Source organism: Geotrypetes seraphini, chromosome 6 (assembly GCF_902459505.1).
Source record: "Geotrypetes seraphini chromosome 6, aGeoSer1.1, whole genome shotgun sequence".
In the NCBI taxonomy this organism is placed as follows: Eukaryota; Metazoa; Chordata; class Amphibia; order Gymnophiona; family Dermophiidae; genus Geotrypetes; species Geotrypetes seraphini.
The window spans coordinates 41097330-41121969 of NC_047089.1; the positions used below are offsets into that span (position 1 = coordinate 41097330).

General features: G+C 46.3%; 1 protein-coding gene across 3 annotated transcripts in view; it reads right to left on the reverse strand.

Annotated features, from left to right (window-relative positions):
- The window catches only part of PSPC1 (paraspeckle component 1), a 319494-nt gene that overhangs the window by 198389 nt on the left and 96465 nt on the right, over nucleotides 1-24640 (reverse strand). For all 3 annotated transcript variants that reach the window (XR_004539827.1, XM_033948195.1, XM_033948194.1), the window contains exon 6: nucleotides 11184-11252. Coding sequence is in view for 2 of the 3 variants with exons in the window: in XM_033948195.1 (XP_033804086.1) it covers nucleotides 11184-11252 (69 nt within the window). In the remaining variant the exon portion in view is untranslated. The remainder of the gene's footprint in view (nucleotides 1-11183; nucleotides 11253-24640) is intronic.

A 24640-nucleotide genomic window follows, 5' to 3' on the forward strand; every position in this document is an offset into this window, starting at 1 on the left:
TGCGAGCTGTTGTAAGTTTGCATGTGCACTCTTGCCGGCCACGGACATACGGATCACGGAAGCACGCGGATTAGAGTGCGCATGCGCCGCCTACGGTTTTATTATATAGATTAGGTTTGGATAATTTTGTACAGTCTTCCAATTTAAAAGATATATGGCGTATTCTTCATTTTAATGATCGAGAATTTTCTTTTTGTTCCCATGTTCATAAATCATTTTCAAGAATTGATTGTTTTTATTTCAGATTATTTAGTACATCAAGTAACACAAGCCTCCATTGATCCTATCATTTTGTCTGATCATGGGGGGGTGAGGGTTAAATTTAATGTTATTTATCAAGATAAGAGTAGACCAATATGGAGATTTGATAATGCTTTGTTTGCAGATCAAAAATTTTGTGAAGAATTTCAACTAAAGATGGATGAATATTTTCAAATTAATAATACAGAGGAAATTTCTATGGAAACTTTATGGGATGCTTTTAAGGTAACTATGAGAGGGCAAATTATTTCGAATTCAGCTCATGTTAAAAAACAAATAAAAAAACAATTTTTTAATTTAGAACAGGAACTAAAACTTTTAGAAGCAAAGTTGATTGATAAATGGGAGCATTCCACTTTGCAAGCTCTTTTAAAAATTAAATGTAAGTACAATGATATTTCTTCTAAGTTAATTAGAAATGATATTTTTTTGCAGCAAGCTCTGTATTATGGAAGCTCTAATAAGGCGGGAAGTTTATTGGCTAATTATCTTAAAGTAAAGAAAAGGAAAACAAAAATTAGTATAATTAAAGATGAAAAAGGGGAAACATTCTCAAATTGGTCCTATTTTAAAACAATTTTTAAATTTTTATAAAGCCCTTTATTCTTCTGAGCCTTATTTAGATAGGGAAAAGGATGGCTTTGAATTTTAAAATTTAATTCAGAGTCCAAAAGTTCCTGATCATATAAAAATAAGTTTAGAAGAACCTATATCACTAAAAGAATTACAAACAGCATTGAAGTCTCTTAGAGTTTGGACCGCTCCAGGTGGTGATGGTTATACTGTAGAGTTCTACAAGTCTTTTCAAATTACTTTGTTGCCCCATTTATTAAATTTATATTTGACCCAACTGAATAAAGGTTATATTACAGGTACTATGGCAGAATCATTAACTATTGTTTTGCCGAAGCCAAATAAAGATGCCACTTTGGTTTCAAATTACAGGCCTATTTCTTTAATTAATGTTAACTTGAAGTGTGATCTCTATTGAAACAGTTACAATGATTGGAAGGTGAACTCTGTTTCATTCTTAGGGGGGTATATCCCTTCCTTGTAGAGTTTCATGCCTCTGAGTAACCTGGAAAAATCTTGATCACACCATAGATAGGTTACCATTGCAAAGTGAAGTCAGTTCATATTTTTGACTAAAGCATTTTCTGACTTCTAGTTTTTACTAGTATTACCCCCGTGATTTCAGATGGGAAATTATTGGCTAAACTTTTAGCCTTACATTTGAAAAAGGCTCTTCCTTACATAATTGGAATGCACCAAACGGGTTTTGTTGCTCAGAGACACTCTTCTAATAATACCAGATTGGCTCTTCAGATGTTATATTTAACAAAGGGCCTAAAAGATCCGGCCTTCTCTGTGTCTTTAGATGCGGAGAAGGCTTTTGATCGGGTAGAATGAGTCTTTATGTACCAGACTATGGAATGGTTTGGTATGGGTTCAGGATTTATACAAATGATTCAAGCGTTGTATAGCTCCCCCGTTGCTAGATTATATATTAATAATAATTTTTCAGAATCTTTTAAGTTGCAAAGGGGGGTTAGACAAGGTTGTCCTTTGTCTCCTTTGCTTTTTGATATAGTACTTGAACCCTTGTTATTAGCTATTCAACAGGTAGGGGAGATGCAGGGTATTCCGTATTCTGGAAAAGAATATAAGGTATCTGCTTATGCAGATGAAATACTGCTTCATTTGAGGAATCCTGAAACAACCATTCCATGTTTGCTTGATTTGATTGAGAAGTTTGGGAAATTTTCAGGATATAAAATAAATTGGAATAAGTCAGAAATTCTTCCTTTAAATGTACATTGTATAAAAGGTTTATTTGATTCATTTCCTTTTATTTGGAAGGAGGAAGGAATAAAACATTTAGGTATTTGGATAAAAAACACATTTGAAGAGACAATGAAAGTGAATGAAAAAGCTTTATTACAAAAGGTTACAGAATTGTGTGAACAGTGGAATCCGTTGCATTTGTCTTGGTGGGGAAGAGTCCCTACTGTTAAGATGATGATATTGCTTGTTTGTTATCAAATGGGTATGATACCAGTTTTTTTTCAGGGGTCTTTTTATCAAAAGTTAAACAGTATTTTGTCTAAATTTATTTGGCTGGGTAAAAGAGTAAGAATTGCTTTAGTGTCCTTACAAAAGCCAATTGTGGAGAGAGGGGTAAATTTTCCAAATTTCTATAGGTACCATCAATCCTATATCTTGCGCCAAGGTATGTATTGGGTCTAGAGAATGACACGGTGGCGGTTTACCCGCGGCTACTGCGTTTAGCCGTGGGTAACTCGCCAAAAAGGGGGAATGAAAATTAGCAGCCTCTGCGGGGACGGGGACAAGGCCATCACCGCCCCATGGAGCGGTGAATGGTCTTGTCACCGCAGTGAGGCATAAAGGATCGTGCGGTTCCCGCAGCCCCCACCCGTCCATCCGCACGCCGGCTCGATCGTTTAACCAGCTTCCTCTCTCCACCTCACCTTAGTTTGCCGGCTTTCTTTTTCGGCGACCGGAACTCTTTCAAAAGAGCCGCGCACGCGCGGCTGCTCAGTATTCAATCTTCTGCTCTGACCCAATCGGAAACAAGAAGTTGCAGCAGAGCAGAAGATTGAACTTTAAGCAGCCGCGCATGCGCGGCTCTTTGAAAGCGTGCCGGTCGCCGAAAAAGAAAACCAGCAAACTAAGGAGAGCAGTAGCGTACCAAGGGGGGGCGGGAGGGGCGAAAAAGGTAATGGCGACAGGCCTTGTAGCACCGAGGCAGACCGCTTCTCCCCCCTCCCAGCCGAACCCACACTGACCCTCCTATCTCTCCCCCCCCAAATGAACCTTTCCGACCCTCCCAGCGAAAGCAGCAAACCTCCCTTCAGTAGCGTCGGTTTTCTCCTCCCTCTGCCGCATCTCTGATGACGTCATCAGTGACGCGGCAGAGGGAGGAGAAAGCCGCGAAGGAGATTTAATGCTCTCGCTGGGAGGGTCGGAAAGGTTCACGGAGGGGGGGAGATAGGAAGGTCAGCGGGGGTTCGGCTGGGAGGGGGGAGAAGCGGTCTGCCTCGTGCTCCATTACCTTCTTCGGGCAGCAGCAGCGTTTACAATTCGCTGCTGTTGCCGGCTTCAGGCCTTGTTCTCTGCCGGGTCCTGCCTACTTCCTGTTTTCATGAAAACAGGACCCGACAGAGAGGAAGGCCTGAAGCGGGCAACAGCAGTGAATTGTGAATGCTGCTGCTGCCCGATGAAGTTCAGGACATCAGGGAAGGAGCAGGGAGAAATCGGCTGCTGGCTTGGGGGTGAGGGTAGGGAAAGAATCGTGGAAGTGGAGAAATTGGCACGATGGCTTTGTGGGGGCTAGGGGGAGAGAGAAAGAAAGGCAGAAATAAAGAGGGGTGGAGGAGGAGGAAATCAAGATGGCGGACGCTATGTAACTGTGCTCGGCAGGCTGAGCGTTTTTTTCCTTATTTCAATAACTTAAACTAGGAACTTACTTCATCGGTATGCCTCATGCGAAGAGGAAGGGGAGTGTGAGAGCGGGGCATTTGCCGCTACTCACGTCGTCTCCAGCCCAGCAGACAATTCAGCGATTTTTGCAGCCGCTGAGCCCAGTTGATGCCCAGATGTCCCCGCGGCGGGGGAGTTCCGCGTCGGACCTGAGTGAGGGAGCACTCGGATCACTGGATTTGCTGACATCGTTGTCCCCATCGCATCTCTCTGAGCCCCCATGTCCAGCAGAGGCGCAGAGTGTTGAGCTTGGCCCCGAGGGAGAGGAGTTGGAGACCCCGGAGCAGGCAATGGGAGGAGCTACTGCCCTAGCTGGAACGCTGGGAGGAAGGGCTGCTGAAGGAGAAGGAGCACCAACAAGCACCCCAGCAGTGACACTGGAAATACTTTTGGAGGCTATCAAGAGACTGGATGTGAAGGTGGAGAAGACTGCCTCAGATGTTGAGGTAATGGTTAAGAAAATGGATAATTTTTCTGAAAGTCTGGTAAAAGTCAAGCAAGACATGGACAAAATACAAACAGTCAGCTTCATTGAAAAATTCAATTACTACTATTGTTAAAGAACAAAATTTTACTGCCCGTAAAATAGAAATGATTGAGAACTTTAACAGAAGATTGAACTTGAGAATCCTAAATTGCCCAAGGATTCTGGCAACATCACCTATTGAGATTTTTAAAAAATTTTTGGTAGAATGTTTGAATTATCCGCAAGATCAGATTCCGCCTTTAAATAAAGTATACTTTCTACCTACTTCAAAAATAAATTTAGATATACCTAAAGGTGAGAATTTGGTCACTGATAAAGACTTGCAAAATCTTACGGCAATATTAGAGGAATCATCTATGGAAGTTAAAGAAAGAGGAACTTTAATTGTTAATTTTATCTTTGAACAAGATCTTAATGCAGTTATGAGGTTATTCTTTAAAAAGCCTGGATCACTTTTTTGTGGTCAACGTTTATGGTTATATCATGATGTAACTAGAATAACCCAGGAAAGAAGGAAATTGTTTTTGGGCATGAGAGAAGAGACAAGGAAGCTAGGTGCTACTTTTTTGCTAGCTTATCCATGCAAATGTGTTATTAAGTTTAAGGGTCTGAAATATGTGTATTTTACACCAGATCATCTACGTTCCTTTTTAGATCTCAAAGGTTTAACTAGTGGAGGGAATGTAGCTTAAAGGAAATGCTGGTTATAGCGTTTAAGTCTTTACTTATTTGTTGTACTGTTGTAATATTACTCCCTATAATATCTTTATTTTCTTTTTTCCTCCTCCTAATGGAGGTCTAAGGAAGAGTTAAGTTTCATATATATATTTATTTTAAATATTGTAATGTTTAATGATGTTTTTCTTTTGGAACATGATTCTGTATTTCTAAATCAAGTAGTTATACTTGAAAGTATGTTAAATTCAATAAAAATAAAGTTTAAAAAAAAAAAAGAAAGAAAGAGGGGTCAGGGGGAGAGAGAAAAAAAGGCAGAAATAAAGAGGGGGTCAAGAGGGAGAGAAAGAAAGAGGAGGGCCAGGGGGAGAGAGAAATAAAGAGGGAGGCCAGGGGAAGAGAGAAAGAAAGGCAGAAATAAAGAGGGGGTCAAGGGGGAGAGAAAGAAAGGCAGAAAGAAAGAGGAGGGCCAGGGGGAGAGAGAAAGAAAGAGGGAGGCCATGGGGAGAGAGAAAGAAAGGCAGAAATAAAGAGGGGGGCCAGGGGGAGAGAGAAAGAAAGGCAGAAATAAAGAGGGGAGCCAGGGGGAGAGAGAAAGAAAGGGGGGGGGGGCAGGAGAAGAAAGAAGAAGGACCAGAAGAAGGACCAGAGACTCATGAAATCACCAGACAAAAAGGTAGGAAAAATGATTCTATTTTCAACTTAGTGATCAAAATGTGTCCGTTTTGAGAATTTATATCTGCTGTCTATATTTTGCACTATGGCCCCCTTTTACTAAAACGCAATAGCGGTTTTTAGCGCAAGGAGCCTATGAGCGTCGAGAGCAGCGTGGGGCATTCAGCGCAGCTCCCTGCGCTAAAAACCGCTATCGCAGTTTAGTAAAAAGGGAGGGAGAATATTTGTCTATTTTTGTATAGTTGTTACTGAGGTGACATTGCATAAAGTCATCTGCCTTGACCTCTTTGAAAACCCGCGGAATATAAATGATAATTAACATTTTCTCTGCGTACAGCGTGCTTTGTGTTTTTAAAATTTTATTGTTGGTAGATCATTTTGACTTGGCCAAAGGTAAGGGGGAGGGAGGGAGGGGAGCTGCTGAAAGACATCTAGTAATCCTTGCAGGCTTGACTGTGCAGGGAATTATTTTTGTAAAATCATGTTTTGTTATGTGACTGGCATTATCTAGACTTTAATTTCTATGAATGAATAGAACGAAAATGATATAAAATTACTTGCTTGCGGGGACCGCGTGTTCCGGCTCACACAAGGAAGGAGGGGGTGAAAGGGAAAAAGTTTCTCTTCCTTGGAAATAGATTCTGAAGTGACCTCATCAAAGAAGATCAGCACCAAATGTACAAGAAATCCCTTAAACAATGTCAAAAGAGCCCAAAATAGAAAACTGCTACTGCCTTGAGACTCCATTATTGAAGAAATCAACTTGAAATCACAGAAGAGACAGGAAAAGGTTAAATGCCTCATGGAATCCTCAGGTACAAAACACAAACCAAATTGTGAATGAAATCAGAGCAGACAGTAAGAATTATAAAATTGATGTCATTATCCATCTAGAAAAAAAGGCATACTACAAATAATGCCTCAGCAATACAATTTTCAGAAGTTCTATTTGCTTATGGTAAGGGAGAAGAGAGACTGCTAGTGATGGTGGGGGGACTGATAGAAGATATGAAAGAAGGGTGGTAGAAAGGAACAGATGGTAAAGGAGGGAGGGAAGGGTGGTGGTGGAAAGGAATAGAACAGACATTGAAAGAGGGTAGAGAGGAACAGACCCTGAAAGGAAATGTGGAAGGGAGAGTAGGGAGAAGATGCTGGAAGGGAAGAAGACAGATGCCAGACTATGGGGGAGCGGAGGGAAGAAGATGGGTGCTAGATGGGGACGGTGACGGGGCGGTGAATGGGATGGCAGTGGCGGTGAAAGGGATGGCGGTGACGGTGACGGGGCGGTGAAGGGAGGGGCGGTGACGGGGCGGTGCAGAGGATGGTGGGCCGGGGACGGTGCAGTGACGGGGACAGATTTTTTCCCTGTGTCATTCTCTAATTGGGTCCTCCCAGAACTCATGGAAAAGCTACCTGATTGGTTATGATTAGAATGGCAGCTCATGTTTCCTATTAGGCTTCATCATCTTCTCAGTATTAAAATGCCTAGGTTACAGAAAAACAATAAGATATTAATGGACACATGGAAAACTCTAAGATATGTTAATAATTTAACACCTCTTCCAATTCAAAAATCTACATATCAAAATATCTGGCTAAACTCCAGGATCCAAATTGGCGGTTTTAAGATTGTCTGGAAGGATTGGATTAAAGCAGGTATATGAACCTTAAATGATGTTATATCTGATGGTAAACTGCTGGATTTTTCACAGTTGCAAATAAAAATTTGGTCTTGATAAAAAACAAAGTTATAAATGGTTGCAACTGAAGCAGGCTATTCAGGCAGGGTTCCCTGAATGGAAATCTCTTAATAATCAATTTAGTTTAGATTTCCTATGCTTTCAGGCAGATTTCTTGGGTCATCAAGCCGCGCAGTGGTATAAATTATCTGACTATGTAAATAAGAAACCAAAAACTGGACTTAGAGATATTTGGAGCATTGAGATTAAGCATCAATTAATGCATCTCAGTGGCCACGTTTTTGGTCCTGGAGGATAAAGTGTACAATGTCTGCTTCTATGAGGCAAACATGGTTTTTCCTGTTGCATATGCCATAGAGCACTCTGGACCCCTGTTCGTTTACAAAAATTGGATTGCTCTAGGTCTAATAGATGTTGGCATTGTCATCTTGATGCTGGAACTTTAGATCACTTATTGTTTTATTGTCCATTTATTAAAACTTTTTGGATGTCTATTTGGGACCAAATAAATCATTTAATGGAAAATTATGTAGCATTATCATAAGATGCAATTTTATTTGGCAAGCCTCAAATATCTGCTAATAATAAGCTTTTGATGATATTGACAGGAGTTGCCATTCAACAAATAACATATAACTGGAAAGAAGACTGAATTATTGTTTTTGGTGGAATTCAGTATGCCATGTGTTTAAAATGGAAAGAACGTTAGCAGTTCAAAAAGGTTACTATAATAAATTTAAGGATGTATGGGGGCCATTATTAAATTATTGTAATGATTAATTTACACTTTTCCCAATTTTAATTATTATATATGGATCGGGGGGGTTGGATTTTTATTAATAATAGATATGAATGATAGATATTATATTTATGTGGTATATTTTTTTGATGTTGTTGTATATGAAAGTGGGAGGGGGGTGGGGGATAAATCTTTTTGTTGTATGATATTGTAGATTTTCAAGTGATGTTATATTATAATTATATAAGATATACTGTGCACTTCTTGTAAATTATAAAATGAATAAAGAATATAAAAAAAAAAAAAAGAACTGCCATACTGGGACAGACCAAACGTCCATCAAGCCCAGTATCCTGTTTCCAACAGTAGCCAACCTAGGTCCCAAGTACCTAGCTAGATCCCACGTAGTAAAACAGATTTTATGCTACTTATCCTAGGAATAAGATGATTTCCCCAAGCCATCTCAATAATGGCCAATGGACTCTTTATTCAAACCTTTTTTAAACACCACTAAGCTGATTTCACTACATTCTCTGGCAACAAATTCCAGTTTAACTACATGTTGTATGAAGAAATATTTTCTCCAGTTTGTTTTAAATCAACTACCGTATTTTCACGCAGATAACGCGCACCCGTGTAAAACGCGCACATGGGTATAGCGCGCAGAAACCACGATTTTATGTACAAAAACTTTTGTATACCGCGCATGCTGCCCGACTGTCCTTTCGCCCGCCCCGACTCTCCTCTGGCCGCCCCGACTCTCCTTTCGCCCTCCCCGACTCTCCGTGCGCTGTCCCGACTATCCGTTCACCCTCCCTGACTTTCCGTGCACTGCCCCGCCTCTCCGTGCGCTGTCCCGACTCTCCGTTCACCATCCCTGACTTTCCGTGCACTGCCCCGACTCTCCGTGCGCTGTCCCGACTCTCCGTTCACCCTCCCTGACTTTCCGTGCACTGCCCCGCCTCTCCGTTCACCTGCCCTGACTTTCCGTGCACTGCCCAGGGCCTATTCTGATTGGCCCACGCGCCTTAGGCCCCACCAGTAGGCGGAGCTTTGGGACGGATGGGCCAATCCGGCCTCATTCCGTCGTTGGCTGCCTGCCGGACAGGCGGGTTTGGCTCCCTCTGTCCGGCCAACTACCAAAGGTACAGGGAAGGGGGGTGGGGGTGTCGTGGGGGGTCGGCCAGGGGGGGGTCGGTCGGAGGTTCTTGGGGGGGGCGGTCGATGGAGGGAGGGGGGTTTGCGTCGAGGGCAGGAGGGCCTGGGATCCCTCCTGCCCGTAATGTAGTGCGGGGTGGGGGTAGGGGGTCGCCGTGGCCAGGAGGGTTTGGGCTCCCTCCTGGCCCGATATTGTCGGGGAGTTGGGGAGTCGGCCGGGCAAGAGGGCTTGGGCTCCCTCTTGCTCCGATCGTGGGTGCGGGTGGGAGCGCGTGCGAGCGGTCGTTCGGGGTGGGGGTGCGAGCGGTCCTGCTGGGGGGGGTGAATCGGGCGTCGGGCGGGGTGGGAACTATGTAAAAAAATTTTGTATACCGCGCTCACGCGTATAACGCGCGAGGGGTATGCGCGGTAGGTAAAAACGCGTATAACGCGCGCGTTATATGCGTGAAAATACGGTACTTAGTAACTTCATCGCATGCTCCCTAGTCCTAGTATTTTTGGAAAGAGTGAACAAGCAATTCACATCTACCCTTTCCACTCCACTCAGTATTTTATAAACCTCTATTATATCACCCCTGAGCCATCTCTTCTCCAAGCTGAAGAGCCCTAGCCGATTTAGTCTTTTCTTATAGGGAAGTCGTCTCAAACCTTTTATCATGTTTGACGCCATTCCCTATATCTTTTCTAATTCCACTATATCGAATTTCAGATACAGCAACTAGAACTGCCAGTTAGAGAATGACACGGTGACAAAATTCATCACCGTTCCCGTCCCCACGGATAACCGCGGGAAACCATCTTCATGTCATTCTTTAAGGAGAGAGGAAAGAATCAGAGTATAATTGGGCACAACCACTGACCCGCAAGCTTTGCTTTGAAGAATGCTGGTGTAGAAGGACCGAGGTTGAAATAGACACTAGAAAATGACAAGGGATTATTTCCCGCAGTTATCCGCGGGGACGGGAACGGTGATGAATTTTGTCACCATGTCATTATCTACTGCCAGTATTCAAGTTGTGGCCATACCATAGAGCGATACAAGGGCATTAGTCAAAAGCAACATAGAATAAAATTGTGTGCCATGATTATTGCTTCTCAATGAAAGCACAGCTACTGTACAGAGTGCAGTTATGAGATTTAGGTTTAGCATTAAGTACTCTAAGGACCTTTGCTTAATACTGTATATCAGTCTAACCAACATTAGATTCTTAAGTACATTTAGAAGTTACTGTATCTTTAACTGTCTTTATAAATACAGTAAAACCTTGGATTGCAAGTAACTTGGTTTGCAAGTGTTTTACAAGACAAGCAAAACATTTTATTCAATTTTAACTTGATATAAAGCAATGTATTGCAATACAAGTATATACAGTATACACACATCACAACTGTGCCGATGGTTCTTCTCTCTCTGACACTGCAAAAGTGTAGTGACTGTTCTAAACAAGCAAAGTCTTGCAATATAAGTACATACAGTATATACATGTCACATCATTACAACTGAGCCGATGGTTCTTCTTTCTGACGCTACAGGAATGTAGTGACTGTTCTAAATGAGTGAGGTCTTGCAATACAACTACGTATAGTATTTTGGGTTAAAGTTTTTGGATTGTGGAACGAATCATCCGAGTTTCCAATATTTCCTATGGGGAAATTCGCTTTGATATGAGTGCTTTGGATTACAAGCATACTTCTGGAACGAATTATGCTCGCAAACCAATGTTTGACTGTATGTTGCTTTTTAAAAAAAAAAAAAAAACCGAATAAGATCTAGGTTTAGTAAATGTGTACCTCATTAACTGTCAATGGAGACCATTAACTACTAATTCAAGTCTGTGAATCTAGCACTAAGTATTTAGGAAATTCACTAAAATTCATTCAACTAAACACTATATGGCATGATACTAGTCTATAAGCAAAATGAAGTGCTGTTAAAAATATAATCAAACTATATAAAATTGTTAAATATCCATGAGTTGGAACTTACAGATGGACCCAAGCAGGTGTAATCAAGCTCCCCTGAGATCTTGTCATATTATGCAGTCCTTCCTGTGAACTAAGAGAACATAATCCGTTTATAATAGTATTGGCAGGTATCATGCATTTGTGCTTGCATATATGTCTGTAAAATAATAAACAACCCAAACTCCTCAGCTATTTTTTCAACTTATCTTTTTTTATTCTTTAGAGTCAGAAAGAATGAGGATTTGTTGTATAATATCAAAACACATAGGGCTCTTTTTACAAAGGCGAGTTAGCAGTTTAACACGCGTAATAGCATGCTCTAAATTGCCGGCCGCACTAGCCGCTACCGCATCCTCTTGAGCAGGCAGCAGTTTTCCGGTTAGCACGTGATTAAAAGCCACTAACGCGGCTTTGTAAAAGGAGCCCAAAGTATTTTAGCATACTGTTAAAAACAGAGGGCAACAAGTCAGTCCTTGAGACTCTACTGCCATTCATCATACCCGATCCACCTTTGTTGTTGCTTTTCTCTCCTTCTAACAATGTAACTTCAAGAACTTCATCTAAATCTTATTGTATGTTTAAATATATTTATTAAAGTTTTCAAAAATGTGCCAGCAAACAAAACAGATAGTAGAAACAAAATTCTCATAATTGTGCACAAAAAGCACAGTTACTTACCGTAACAGGTGTTATCCAGGGACAGCAGGCAGATATTCTTGACTGATGGGTGACGGCACCGACGGAGCCCTGGTACAGACAATTTTAGAGTGATTGCACTCTAAGAACTTAGAAAGTTCTAGCTAGGCCGCACCACGCATGCGCCTTCCCACCCGACGGAGGCGCGCGGTCCCCAGTTAGGATAAGCCAGCTAAGAAGCCAACCCGGGGAGGTGGGAGGTATGCAAGAATATCCGCCTGCTGTCCCTGGATAACACCTGTTACGGTAAGTAACTGTGCTTTATCCCAGGACAAGCAGGCAGCATATTCTTGACTGATGGGTGACCTCCAAGCTAACACAAAGAGGGATGGAAGGAAGGTTGGCCATTAGGAAAATAAATTTTGTAAAACAGATTGGCCGAAGTGTCCATCCCGTCTGGAGAATGAATCCAGACAATAGTGAGATGTAAAAGTATGAACTGAGGACCAAGTAGCAGCCTTGCAGATTTCCTCAATGGAAGTGGAGCGGAGGAAAGCTACAGACGCTGCCATAGCTGTAACCTTGTGGCCCGTGACAAAACCTTCCAGTGTCAGTCCCGACTGAGCATAACAGAATGAAACGCAAGCAGCAAGCCAATTGGATAAAGTGCGTTTAGAAACAGAATGACCAATTTTGTTAGGGTCAAAAGACAAAAAAAGTTGAGGAGATGATCTGTGAGGCTTAGTGCGTTCGAGATAGTAAGCTAAAGCACGTTTACAGTCCAAGGTATGTAAAGCCTGTTCATCTGGATGAGAATGAGGTTTTGGGAAAAAAACAGATAGGACACTGGACTGGTTAAGGTGAAAGTCAGACACAACCTTAGGGAGAAACTTTGGATGGGTATGCAGAACCACCTTATCATGGTGAAAAACAGTGAAAGGTGGATCGGCCACTAGTGCATGTAACTCACTGAACCTCCTGGCAGAAGTGAGAGCAATAAGGAAGACAACTTTCCAAGTGCGAAATTTGAAATGTGCTTTGGCCAAAGGTTCAAAAGGAGGCTTCATTAAGGCGGAAAGAACTACATTGAGATCCCAGACCACAGGAGGGGGCTTGAGAGGTGGTTTCACGTTTAAAAGGCCCCGCATGAATCTGGAAACCAAAGGATGAGCAGAGAGGGGTTTTCCATGGATTGGCTCATGAAGGCAGCAATGGCACTGAGATGAACTCTGATAGAGGTAGATTTGAGACCAGAGTTGGACAAGTAAAGAAGATAGTCTAACACCAGTCCCACTGCTAGAGACGTGGGATTATGGTTATGCAAGAGGCACCAGGACGAAAAACGAGACCACTTCTGTTGATAACAATGAAGTGTGGCCGGTTTCCTGGAAGCATCAATGATAGAGTGGACAGGCTGAGAAAGGAGTGAGTGAGCCGAAGTTAGCCCGAGAGATACCAAGCTGTCAGGTGCAGAGATTGTAAGTTGGGATGTAGTAGGGACTGCTGATGCTGAGTAAGCAGAGAAGGAAACAGAGGAAGAAGTATGGGCTCCCTGGAACTGAGTTGAAGTAGAAGGGAGAACCAGTGTTGCCTGGGCCACCGTGGAGCGATAAGAATCATGGTGGCTTGTTCCCTCCTGAGCTTGAACAATGTCCGCAGCAAGAGAGGTAGAGGAGGAAATGCATAGAGGAAGAGATTGGTCCAATCTAGGAGAAATGCATCGGGTGCCAGACGGTGAGGGGAGTAGAGTCTGGAGCAAAACCGGGGCAGTTGATGATTGTGAGGAGCTGCAAAAAAGTCCATTCGTGGGGTTGGAGAATTCTGCTGAGATTGTCTGCTAAGGAATTCTGCTCCCCTTGAATGTAGACAGCTTTCAGGAATAAATGACGAGCTGTCGCCCAAGACCAAATTCGCTGAGCTTCCTGACACAACAGGCGAGAGCCCATCCCCCCCTGTTTGTTGATGTAGTACATAGCAACTTGATTGTCTGTGCAAAGGAGTAGTACTTGAGGAAAGAGAAGATGTTGGAATGCCTTGAGGGCATAAAACATTGCTCAGAGCTCCAGGAAATTGATGTGATGTTTCTTTTCCTGGGCAGTCCAAAGACCCTGAGTTTGGAATTCGTTCAAGTGAGCTCCCCAGGCATAGGGGGATGCATCTGTGGTGATGGCTAGATGATGAGGAGGTAGATGGAACAGTAGACCTCTGGATAGATTTGAAGATGTCAACCACCAAAGTAGCGACTGTCGAAGAGACGATGTCACAGATATGTGTTGTGAGCAAGGATCCGTCGCTTGTGACCACTGAGTTGCTAGGGTCCATTGAGGAGTGCGCAGGTGAAGACGTGCGAAGGGGGTGACATGCACTGTCGATGCCATATGCCCCAAGAGCATCATCATGTGATTTGCAGAGATGGTAATCTGTTGAAACACCTGCAAACAAAGTTGAAGGATGGTCTGAAGGCAGTTGGATGGAAGAAACGCCCTCATGAGAACAGTGTCCAGAATGGCGCCAATGAATTGAAGTCACTGGGTTGGAATGAGGTGCGACTTGGGAAGATTGATTTCGAAACCCAACAGTTGAAGAAAGCGAATGGTCTGGTTGGTGGCAAGAAGAACCGCCTGAGGAGAATGGGCCTTGATCAGCCAGTCGTCCATATAAGGGAAGACTTGAAAAGTGTGAGAGCGGAGATAGGCTGCTACCACAATCAGACACTTGGTGACTACCCTGGGAGAGGAGGCCAGACCGAAGGGTAGCACCTTGTATTGATAATGAGTTTGATTGATGAGAAAGCGTAGATATTGTCTGGACGCCAGATGGATAGGAATATGTGTGTAGGCCTCTTTGAGATCGAGGGAGCATAGCCAGTCGCCCTGAGTGAGAAGAGGGTAAAGGGTGGCAAGAGAGAGCATTTTGAACTTCTCCTTGACTAAACATTTGTTGAGATCTAATATAGGTCTGAGGTCTCCGGTCTTTTTGGGAACTAGAAAGTACCGGGAGTAAAATCCCTGACCTTGCTGATCTGGAGGAACTTCTTCGATGGCATTGAGAAGGAGGGATTGAACCTCTTGAGTGAGAAGGAGGGATTGAAACCTGTTGGAAGCAGACTCTTTTGGAAGGCCTAACGGAGGAGTCTGAAAATTGAGGGAGTAGCCGTGGGCGATGATAGAGAGCACCCATTGATCGGTGGTAATTACCTCCCATCGGCCCAGAAAAAATTGGAGGCGACCTCCGATAGATTGTGGAAGAGGACATGAGGGAGGAAGACTGGCGATGCCCTGGAGAAGAGAGTCAAAAGGGCTGAGTTGGTTTAGGTTGAGCAATAGGCTTTATTGCAGGTGGCTGTTTTGGCGAGGCTGTTGGTGCTGCTGTTGCCGCTGTCTCCGAGGCTGGGGAGGATGAGGCTGAATCGTCCGAGCAGAGAAAAACGCTGATACGACGTCTGTTGTCTAAAAGGAAGAGCAGGAGGTGGCTTCTTTTTGGTTTTCAATAAAGTATCCCACCTTGTCTCATGAGCCGAAAGCTTCTGGGTGGTGGAATCCAGAGATTCTCCAAACAGCTCGTCACCCAGGCAAGGAGCATTGGCAAGACAGTCCTGGTGGTTAACATCAAGTTCTGAGACGCGAAGCCATGCTAATCGTCTCATCGCTACAGACATTGCAGTAGCTTGGGAGGTCAGTTCAAAGGTGTCATAGATGGATCGGCCATGAACTTCCTGAGCTGAAAGAGACTGGCAGTGCATTGCTGAAAAGCAGAAAGCTTGCGGTCTGGTATATATTTTTGAAAAGTGGCCATTTGCTGAATAAGATGTTTCAGGTAAAATGAGAAGTGAAAAGCAACGGTTGGCCAACATAGCATTCTGGTAAAGTCGTTTAACGAATTTGTCCATAGCCTTGCCCTCTCTGCCAGGAGGGACAGAGGCATACTCACTTGAGCCTGCAGATTTCTTCAGGGTTGACTCCACCAGCAAAGATTCATGTGGCAGCTGAGGTTTGTCAAACCCTGGAATGGGAATAACCTTATAAAGTGATTCCAATTTTCTTGGAGCTCCTGGGATGCTGAGAGGAGTCTCCAGATTTTTGTAAAAAGTTTCCCTTAAGATATTGTGAAGGGGTCATTTCAAAAATTCTTTGGGAGGTTGGTCAAAGTCTAAAGCATCAAGGAATGCCTTGGACTTTTTAGAATCAGACTCTAATGGGATTGAAAGGGTGTCTGACATCTCCTTAAGAAACTTAGTGAAGGAAGAGTGCTCTGGCTTACTAGCAGGATCCTGCACAGATGGGTCAGCCTCATCCGATGAAAAATCATCCTCGGTCCTCGGAATCATCCCATAAATCAGGGTCACGTACCGATGGAAGACGGCCCTGAGATAGAGGAGTAGAGGATTCGGTATGCCTGGTTTTACGTACCGATTTGCCGGAACACATCGACACCGTACCTGGTGAATGTAAAGCGCTACGGGTGTCAGAAAGCGGTACCGGATCGGAGACTGAGTGAACAGCTCAACGAAGAGACTTTGGTTCTGCCGACAAAATAGGCATCGACATGGAAGAGGCAGATTTAAGCGGTGCCGATAACGTCGATGCCGACAAAATAGGCTGATCGACGATCGGTACCGTAGGCTCAGTGGGTACCGACACTGGAAGGTTCGGAGTTAGAAGAGCTGGGAGAAGGTGTTGTAATTGCTCTTTAAGCTGGACCTGGAGAATGGATGCTATGCGCTCATCCAGAGATGGTCCCGATGGCACCGGTACCGCTTTTTTCTTGCTCGGTACCTGCGGTGCAGCTCGACGATGAAGCTTAGTCGATGCCGATGAAGAAGCAGTAACTTCTATCAGAGCGGAGCGTTTACGGGGCCGGCGCGCAGTCTGCAAGACTTGGCTCACTGCATGTTCGACTGGCGGGCCGAGAACTGTAAGGAATGGATTCTTAGCCGGCTTACCTGTGGGGTGCGACACCGAAGATGTATCTTGCGGTGTCGAAAGCGCCGGGGCCAATTTGGAGGAAGTTGCCGATGCCGGTGGAACTTCCATTGCGGCACCAAAAAGAAGCTGCTGCTGAATCTGGCGATTCTTCAAAGTTCTCTTTTGAAGAGAAGCACAGCGGGTGCCCTATGGTCCGGACCCAAGCACTGAAGGCACCACTTGTGAGGGTCGGATAATGAAATAGGGCGTGCACACCGCTGACACTTTTTAAAACCCAGTGAAGGGGGCATGAAGGGAAAAACGGCAGTAGCATAATCGAAGCCCGAGGCTTCGATGGTGCCAACAGGCCCCGCCGGGGCCGACCGAAAAAAGTCGAGAAAAATAAGACTTTTTTTTTTTTTTTTAAGTTAACTAGAAAAAGAAAGAAAAAGAACGTGAAGAATTTCACAAAGAAAATAAATTTGCGAGCGGGAAGGAGACAAAAAGTATTTTCCAACAGCCGTTGGAAACACGCAACTTCTTAGCTCCGCGGAAACTAAGAAACTGGGGACCGCGCGCCTCCGTCGGGCGGGAAGGCACTCACGCACGCGCGATGCGGCCTAGCTAGAACTTTCTAAGTTCTTAGAGTGCAATCACTCTAAAATTGTCCATACCAGGGCTCCGTCGGTGCCGTCACCCATCAGTCAAGAATATGCTGCCTGCTTGTCCTGGGATAATATACCTTTACCCCCAACCTCTCTCCCCCACCACCCACCAATTCCTTCCAAACTCATACACCATCTGCATGTCAAGAGCAACAAAAAGAGAGAAGAGGAAGGTCAGAAGTTCAAAAGTCTACTGCGGGCATGAGGAGTAAGGTCCATCCAAAAATGTTCCCAAATAGAACAAAAGCAACGTCCAAGAGTGGAATCCAAGTCACCAATTTGCCTGCACTCCAGGGAAGCATGTACAATCATCAGCAATCTCCATTGAGCATAAGTTGGTGGTTCATTTGACAACCAATTAGTCAATATAACTTTCTTACCAAGGAACATCACCCTAGCAATAAACGCTGACATTCAGCAATGTTACTTACCGTAACAGTTGTTATCCAGGGACAGCAGGCAGCTATTCTCACTAGTGGGTGATGTCATCCGACAGAGCCCCGATACGGACATCTCACAAGCATACTTGCTTGCAGAAACTCAGAAGTTTCGAGATGCCCGCACCGCGCATGCGCCAGTGCCTTCCCGCCCGATGGTCCAGGCGTGTCTCCTCAGTTCAGGTAGCTAGCAGAGAAACCAACCTAGGGGAGGAGGGTGGGACGTGAGAATAGCTGCCTGCTGTCCCTGGATAACAACTGTTACGGTAAGTAACATTGCTTTATCCCAGGACAAGCAGGCAGGTATTCTCACTAGTGGGTGACCTCCAAGCTAACCTCAATGGGATGGTGGGAGAGTTGGCAACTTAGGAGAATAAATTTTGTAATACTGTTTGACCAAACTGTCCATCCCATCTGGAGAAAGTATCCAGACAATAATGAGAGGTGAATGTATGAACCGAGGACCAAGTGGCAGCCTTACAAATCTCCTCAATCGGTGTCGATCTGAGGAAGGCTACAGAGGCTGCCATTGCTCTGACCTTATGGGCTGTGACCTTACAGGGAAGCGGTAATCTAGCCTGGGCATAGCAGAAAGAGATGCAAGCCGCCATCCAGTTGGAGATGGTACGCTTCGAGACAGGGCAGCCTATCTTATTCGGATCAAAGGAGACGAACAGTTGAGGAGCAGTTCTGTGCGATTTAGTGTGATCCAGGTAGAAAGCCAAAGCACAGTCCAGAGTGTGAAGAGCTGATTCTCCAGGATGAGAATGAGGCTTTGGAAAAAACACAGGAAGAACTATGGATTGGTTGAGATGAAATTCAGAGACCACTTTAGGCAGGAATTTCGGATGAGTGCGGAGGACCACCTTGTCATGATGAAATACTGTGAAAGGTGGATCCGCCACCAAGGCCTGAAGCTCACTGACTCTGCGGGCAGAAGTGAGGGCAACCAGAAAAACCACTTTCCAAGTGAGAAACTTCAGCAGAGCTTTGTTGAGAGGCTCAAAGGGAGATTTCATAAGTTGAGAAAGGACAACGTTGAGATCCCAAACCACTGGAGGAGGTTTGAGAGGAGGATTGACATGAAAAAGTCCCTTCATAAATCTGGAAACCACAGGATGAGCAGATAGAGGTTTCCCTTGTAGAGGCTGATGGAAAGCCGCAATAGCACTCAGATGGACTCGTATAGATGTAGACTTGAGGCCAGACTGAGATAGGTGTAGAAGATAGTCTAATACAGACAATAGGGAGGCTCGCTGAGGCTCCTTACGATTAGAAACACACCAGGTAGAAAATCTAGTCCATTTTTGGGAGTAGCATTGTCGAGTAGCAGGCTTCCGGGAAGCCTCCAACACATCCCTCACCGCTTGTGAAAATTGGTGAGGAGTTATGTTGAGAGGAACCAAGCTGTCAGGTGGAGAGACTGCAGGTTGGGATGAAGTAGAGATCCCTGATGCTGAGTAAGCAGTGAAGGAAACATTGGAAGAAGGAATGGCTCCCTGCTGCTGAGTTGAAGTAGAAGGGAGTACCAAGGTTGTCTGGGCCACCGAGGAGCTATCAGAATCATGGTGGCATGGTCGGATTTCATCTTGACCAGAGTCTTTTGAATGAGTGGAAATGGAGGAAACGCATACAGAAAACGATTCCCCCAATCCAGCAGAAAGGCATCTGCCTCGAGACGATGAGGAGTGTAGATCCTGGAGCAAAATTGAGGCAGTTTGAAGTTGTGGGGAGCCGCAAAGAGGTCTATCTGAGGCGTCCCCCACTGAGAAAAGATCTGATGAAGGGGCCTGGAGTGGAGTGTCCATTCATGAGGCTGGAGGAGACAACTTAAGTTGTCTGCCAAGACATTGTCCTTCCCCTGGATGTAGACAGCTTTGAGGAAGGCATTGTGATGAACCACCCAATCCCAGACTCTGAGAGCTTCCTGGCAGAGGGAGGCCAAGCCCGTGCCCCCCTGCTTGTTGACATAATACATGGCGACCTGATTGTCTGTGCGAATGAGGACCACCATGTCGTGAAGCAGATGCTGAAAAGCCTGAAGAGCATTGAAGATGGCTCTGAGTTCCAGAAGATTGATTTGATGGAGTCTGTCTGCACTGGTCCAGAATCCCTGAGTGCGAAGCCCATCCAGATGAGCTCCCCATGCATAGGTCGAGGAATCGGTTGTGAGAACCTTTTGGTGAGGAGGAGTGTGAAACAGCAAACCTCTGGAGAGATTCGAAGAGGTCATCCACCAAAGTAGAGACTGCCGAAGAGCAGGGGTGACAATGACGTGTTGAGTCAAGGGATCCGACACCTGTGTCCATTGAGAAGCCAGAGTCCACTGAGGAATCCTGAGGTGAAGTCTGGCAAACGGCGTCACATGAACTGTAGAGGCCATGTGGCCCAGGAGAACCATCATGTGTCTCGCCGAGATGGACGGGCGAGAAGATACAGAATGGCAGAGATGAAGAAGAGCCTCCATGCGCTGAGGTGGAAGGAATGCTCTGAGTTGTATGGTATCCAGAACCGCCCCGATGAAGGGGAGAGACTGGGTAGGCTGCAGATGAGATTTGGGAAAGTTGATCTCGAAGCCCAAACTCTGCAGGAACCAGATAGTGGTTAGGGTCGCCGAGACGACCCCTTGAGCCGAGGTGGCCATGATGAGCCAGTCGTCGAGGTAGGGAAAAACATGAAGACCCTGGTTCCAGAGTGCAGCGGCCACTACCACCAGACACTTCGTGAAGACTCTGGGAGATGAGGACAGGCCGAATGGAAGCACTCAATACTGCAGATGTAGACGTCCCACCCGAAATCTGAGGAATCTGCGAGAGGCCGGATGAATGGGAATGTGAGTGTAGGCCTCCTTGAGATCCAGAGAGCATAACCAGTCGTTTCGCTCGAGGAGGGGGTAGAGAGAGGCAAGGGTCAGCATGCGAAATCTCTCCTTTACCAGGAACTTGTTGAGGATCCTGAGATCCAGAATTGGACGCAGATCGCCCGTCTTCTTCGGAACAAGGAAGTATCGGGAGTAAAACCCCCGGTTGTGTTGGTCCACAGGGACCGGCTCGACGGCTAGAAGCCGGAGCAAAGCCTGAGCTTCCTGATAAAGAAGGGCGGTCTGAGTCAAGTTGGAAGGATACTCTCTTGGAGGGCGGTCCGGGGGGACCCGATGGAACTTAAGAGAATATCCTTCCCTGATGATGGTAAGGACCCAGAGGTCGGTGGTAATAGCCGCCCATCGAAGATAAAAATGATGGAGGAGACCCCCAATGGGAAAAACAGGGAGAGGCAGAACGAGGTTGGTTATGCTCTCGAAGAGAGAGTCAAAAAGGCTGAGGAGCCTTGGGGACAGTAGAAGGCTGAGGCTTTTGTTGAGCCTTCTGTGGAGGCTGTCTCTTCGCTGGTTGTCTCACAGGCGGGGCCTGCCTTGGTGTATAACACCATTGATAGATCAAAGGCGGTCGAGAAGGTCGAGACTGCATCAGCTTAGGCTTGGGTCGAAGAATGGACTGAAAGGATTTCTCGTGCTCGGACAGTTTCTTCGTCACAGTCTCGATTGATTTGTCAAATAAATCCGCCCCTGCACAAGGAACATTGGCAAGTCTGTCCTGGAGGTTCGGGTCCATGTCAATAGTCCGAAGCCATGCCAATCGACGCATAGCCACAGAACAGGCGGCAGCACGTGCCGAAAGCTCGAAGGCATCATAGGAGGATTGCATTAACTGTAGGCGAAGCTGGGACAGCGAGGCAACCACTTCCTCAAATTCAAAGCGAGCCTGCGACTCGATGTAGGGTGTAAACTTCCGAAGCACAGGCAGGAAGAACTCCAAATAAGTGGCAAAATGAAAAGTATAATTGAGAACTCTGGAAGCCATCATAGAGTCCTGGTATATGCGCCTCCCAAACTTATCAATGGTCCTGCCCTCGCGGCCCAGAGGTACCGAGGCATACACCTGGGACGGATGAGACCTCTTGAGGGAGGATTCGACCAGCAGGGATTGATGAGAGAGTTGAGAGCCCTCGAATCCCTTGTGATGAACTGTTCGGTACCGGGCATCCAACTTGCCAGGAACAGCCGGAATAGAGTACGGCGTTTCAAAACACCTCATGAACGTTTGGTCGAGGAGCTTGTGCAAAGGCAGACGAAGAGACTCGGCAGGAGGATGAGGCAGATGCATGGTGTCTAGGTATTCCTTGGAGTACCGAGAACCGGAGTCCAAGGCAATGTCCAGGTCATCCGCCATCAGCCGGAGGAAAGACGAAAAGGACAACTGGTCCACCAACACAGGCCTGCGAGACGGACTGGACGAAGTCGAGGCCTCGGGATCCACAGAGACCTGCGATCGACAGGGCAAATATGAGCCACAGGGATCCTCGAACTCTGGTCCCGGAGGAGGAGACACATCCGACGAGGAATACCCCATACGAGGCAGCTTCTTCTGCGGCGAGACTGTAGAGTGTCGAGAAGAGTGCCTTGAAGAATGCCTGGACCGATGCCCCTCCCGGTGCCTGGAAGAGGATCTAGAGCGGCGATGTTTAGAATGATCCCCAGAAGCCTCCAACGAGTATATGGGACTCGAGACAGTAGAGTGCAGAGGCGGGAGATTCGACACCTCTCGAGACGCAGTCCAGGCCTGATAAGGAGTGCGGAAGAACTCTTCCTGTGTTTTGCGATGCCCAGGACTGCGATTACCCGAAGAGGAATTCCATACCTCTTCGTCCGGAGGCGTAACGGGCTCTAACGGGGGCATGTCACTAAAAGAGGCCCGCCTCGAGGGACCGGCCGCCAATCGCCGCTCCTCCTCGCCGAGCAGCGAGAGCGAACGGCGAGGAGGAGGAGGAGGGGGCGGTCCTCCCCCCAGAGGCGGAACCGGCTGGTCACCCTGGATCGTGGCGATAGCACAGTTACTTACCGTAACAGGTGTTATCCAGGGACAGCAGGCATATATTCTCACATGTGGGTGACGTCATCTACGGAGCCCCGGCGCGGACAGCTTTTCAAGCAAACTTGATTAAAGTTTCAAGTTTGCACACTGCACCACGCATGTGCGTGCCTTCTCGCCCACTAGAGGGCGCATCCCACCTCGTGGTCCTCAGTTCCATAACTAGCAAGGAAGCCATCCCCGGGGAGGCGGGCGGGTTGTGAGAATATATGCCTGCTGTCCCTGGATAACACCTGTTACGGTAAGTAACTGTGCTTTATTCCAGGACAAGCAGGCATGATATTCTCACATGTGGGTGACCTCCAAGCTAACCAAAAAAGGGCAGGTGGGAGGATGGCAATTTAGGAAAACAGATTTTGCAAAACTGACTGGCCAAACCGGCCGTCACTCCTGGATAGAGTGTCCAGACAGTAATGAGAGGTGAATGTATGAACCGAAGACCAAGTGGCAGCCTTGCATATGTCCTCCATCGGAGTGGATCGGAGGAAAGCTATCGAAGCTGCCATCGCTCGGACCTTGTGCCCCGTGACTCGACCCGGGGGAGGAAGGCCGGCCTGAGCGTAGCAAAAGGAAATGCAAGCGGCCAACCAGTTAGACAGAGTGCGCTTGGAAACTGGATGCCCTAATCGATTGGGATCGAAGGACAAAAACAATTGAGGAACCTTCCGATGAGGCCTGGTGCGTTGAAGATAAAATGCCAACGCCCTCTTACAGTCAAGCGTGTGAAGCGCCGTCTCGCCCGGATGGGAGTGGGGCTTCGGGAAGAACACAGGAAGGACAATGGACTGATTGAGGTGGAAGTCAGAAACAACTTTAGGTAAAAACTTAGGATGGGTGCGGAGGACCACCTTGTCGTGATGAAAGACAGTGAAAGGAGGGTCCGCAACCAAGGCTTGCAACTCCCCAATCCGCCTGGCGGAGGTGAGGGCAATCAGAAACACCGCCTTCCAAGTCAGAAATTTCAAGAGGGACTTGTTGAGTGGCTCAAAAGGGGGTTTCATCAGTTGAGCCAGAACTACATTCAAATTCCACACGACAGACGGAGGCTTAAGAGGGGGGCAAACCCTGAGTAACCCTTTCATGAAGCGTGTCACCAAGGGATGGAGTGACAGAGGGCGTCCCTCCAGAGGTTGGTGGAAAGCGGAAATCGCACTGAGATGAACCCGCACCGAAGTGGTTTTCAAGCCGGAGCGCGACAAATGAAATAAATATTCTAAAACCGAGGATACCGGAACTGATATCGGATCCAGGTGAAAAGACGAACACCAGGTGGAAAACCTGGTCCATTTCTGCGCATAGCAAAGCCTCGTCGAGATCTTGCGGGAGGCTTCTAACACCTCCTTCACCGATTGAGACAGGTCCGGAGGAGTCAGGGAACAAGAAACCAGGCTGTCAGGTGCAATGACTGCAGATTGGGATGTAACATGGATCCTTGACTCTGAGACAGCAGAGAAGGAGAGACAGGCAGGGGAAGAGGCTCTCTGGCACTGAGCTGGAGCAGCAGGGAGAACCAGTGCTGACGCGGCCATCGAGGTGCTATGAGAATCATCGTGGCCGTGGACGATTTTAGGTGTACCAACGTTCGCATGATCAGAGGGAACGGAGGGAATGCATACAGGAACCTCCCTTCCCAGTCGAGTAGGAAGGCATCCGCTTCCAGACGGTCCTGCGAGTACATCCGAGAACAATATAGTGGTAGTTTGTGTGTCTCCGGAGAGGCAAACAGATCCACCTGTGGCGTTCCCCAGCGAGCGAAAACCTCGCGTAGAACTGCTGAGTGTAGAGTCCACTCGTGCGGTTGCAGAAGTCGACTCAGTTTGTCCGCCAGGCAATTCCGTTCTCCTTGGATGTAGACCGCCCGGAGGAAGATGTTCCGGGAGACCGCCCACTCCCAGAGGCGAAGAGCTTC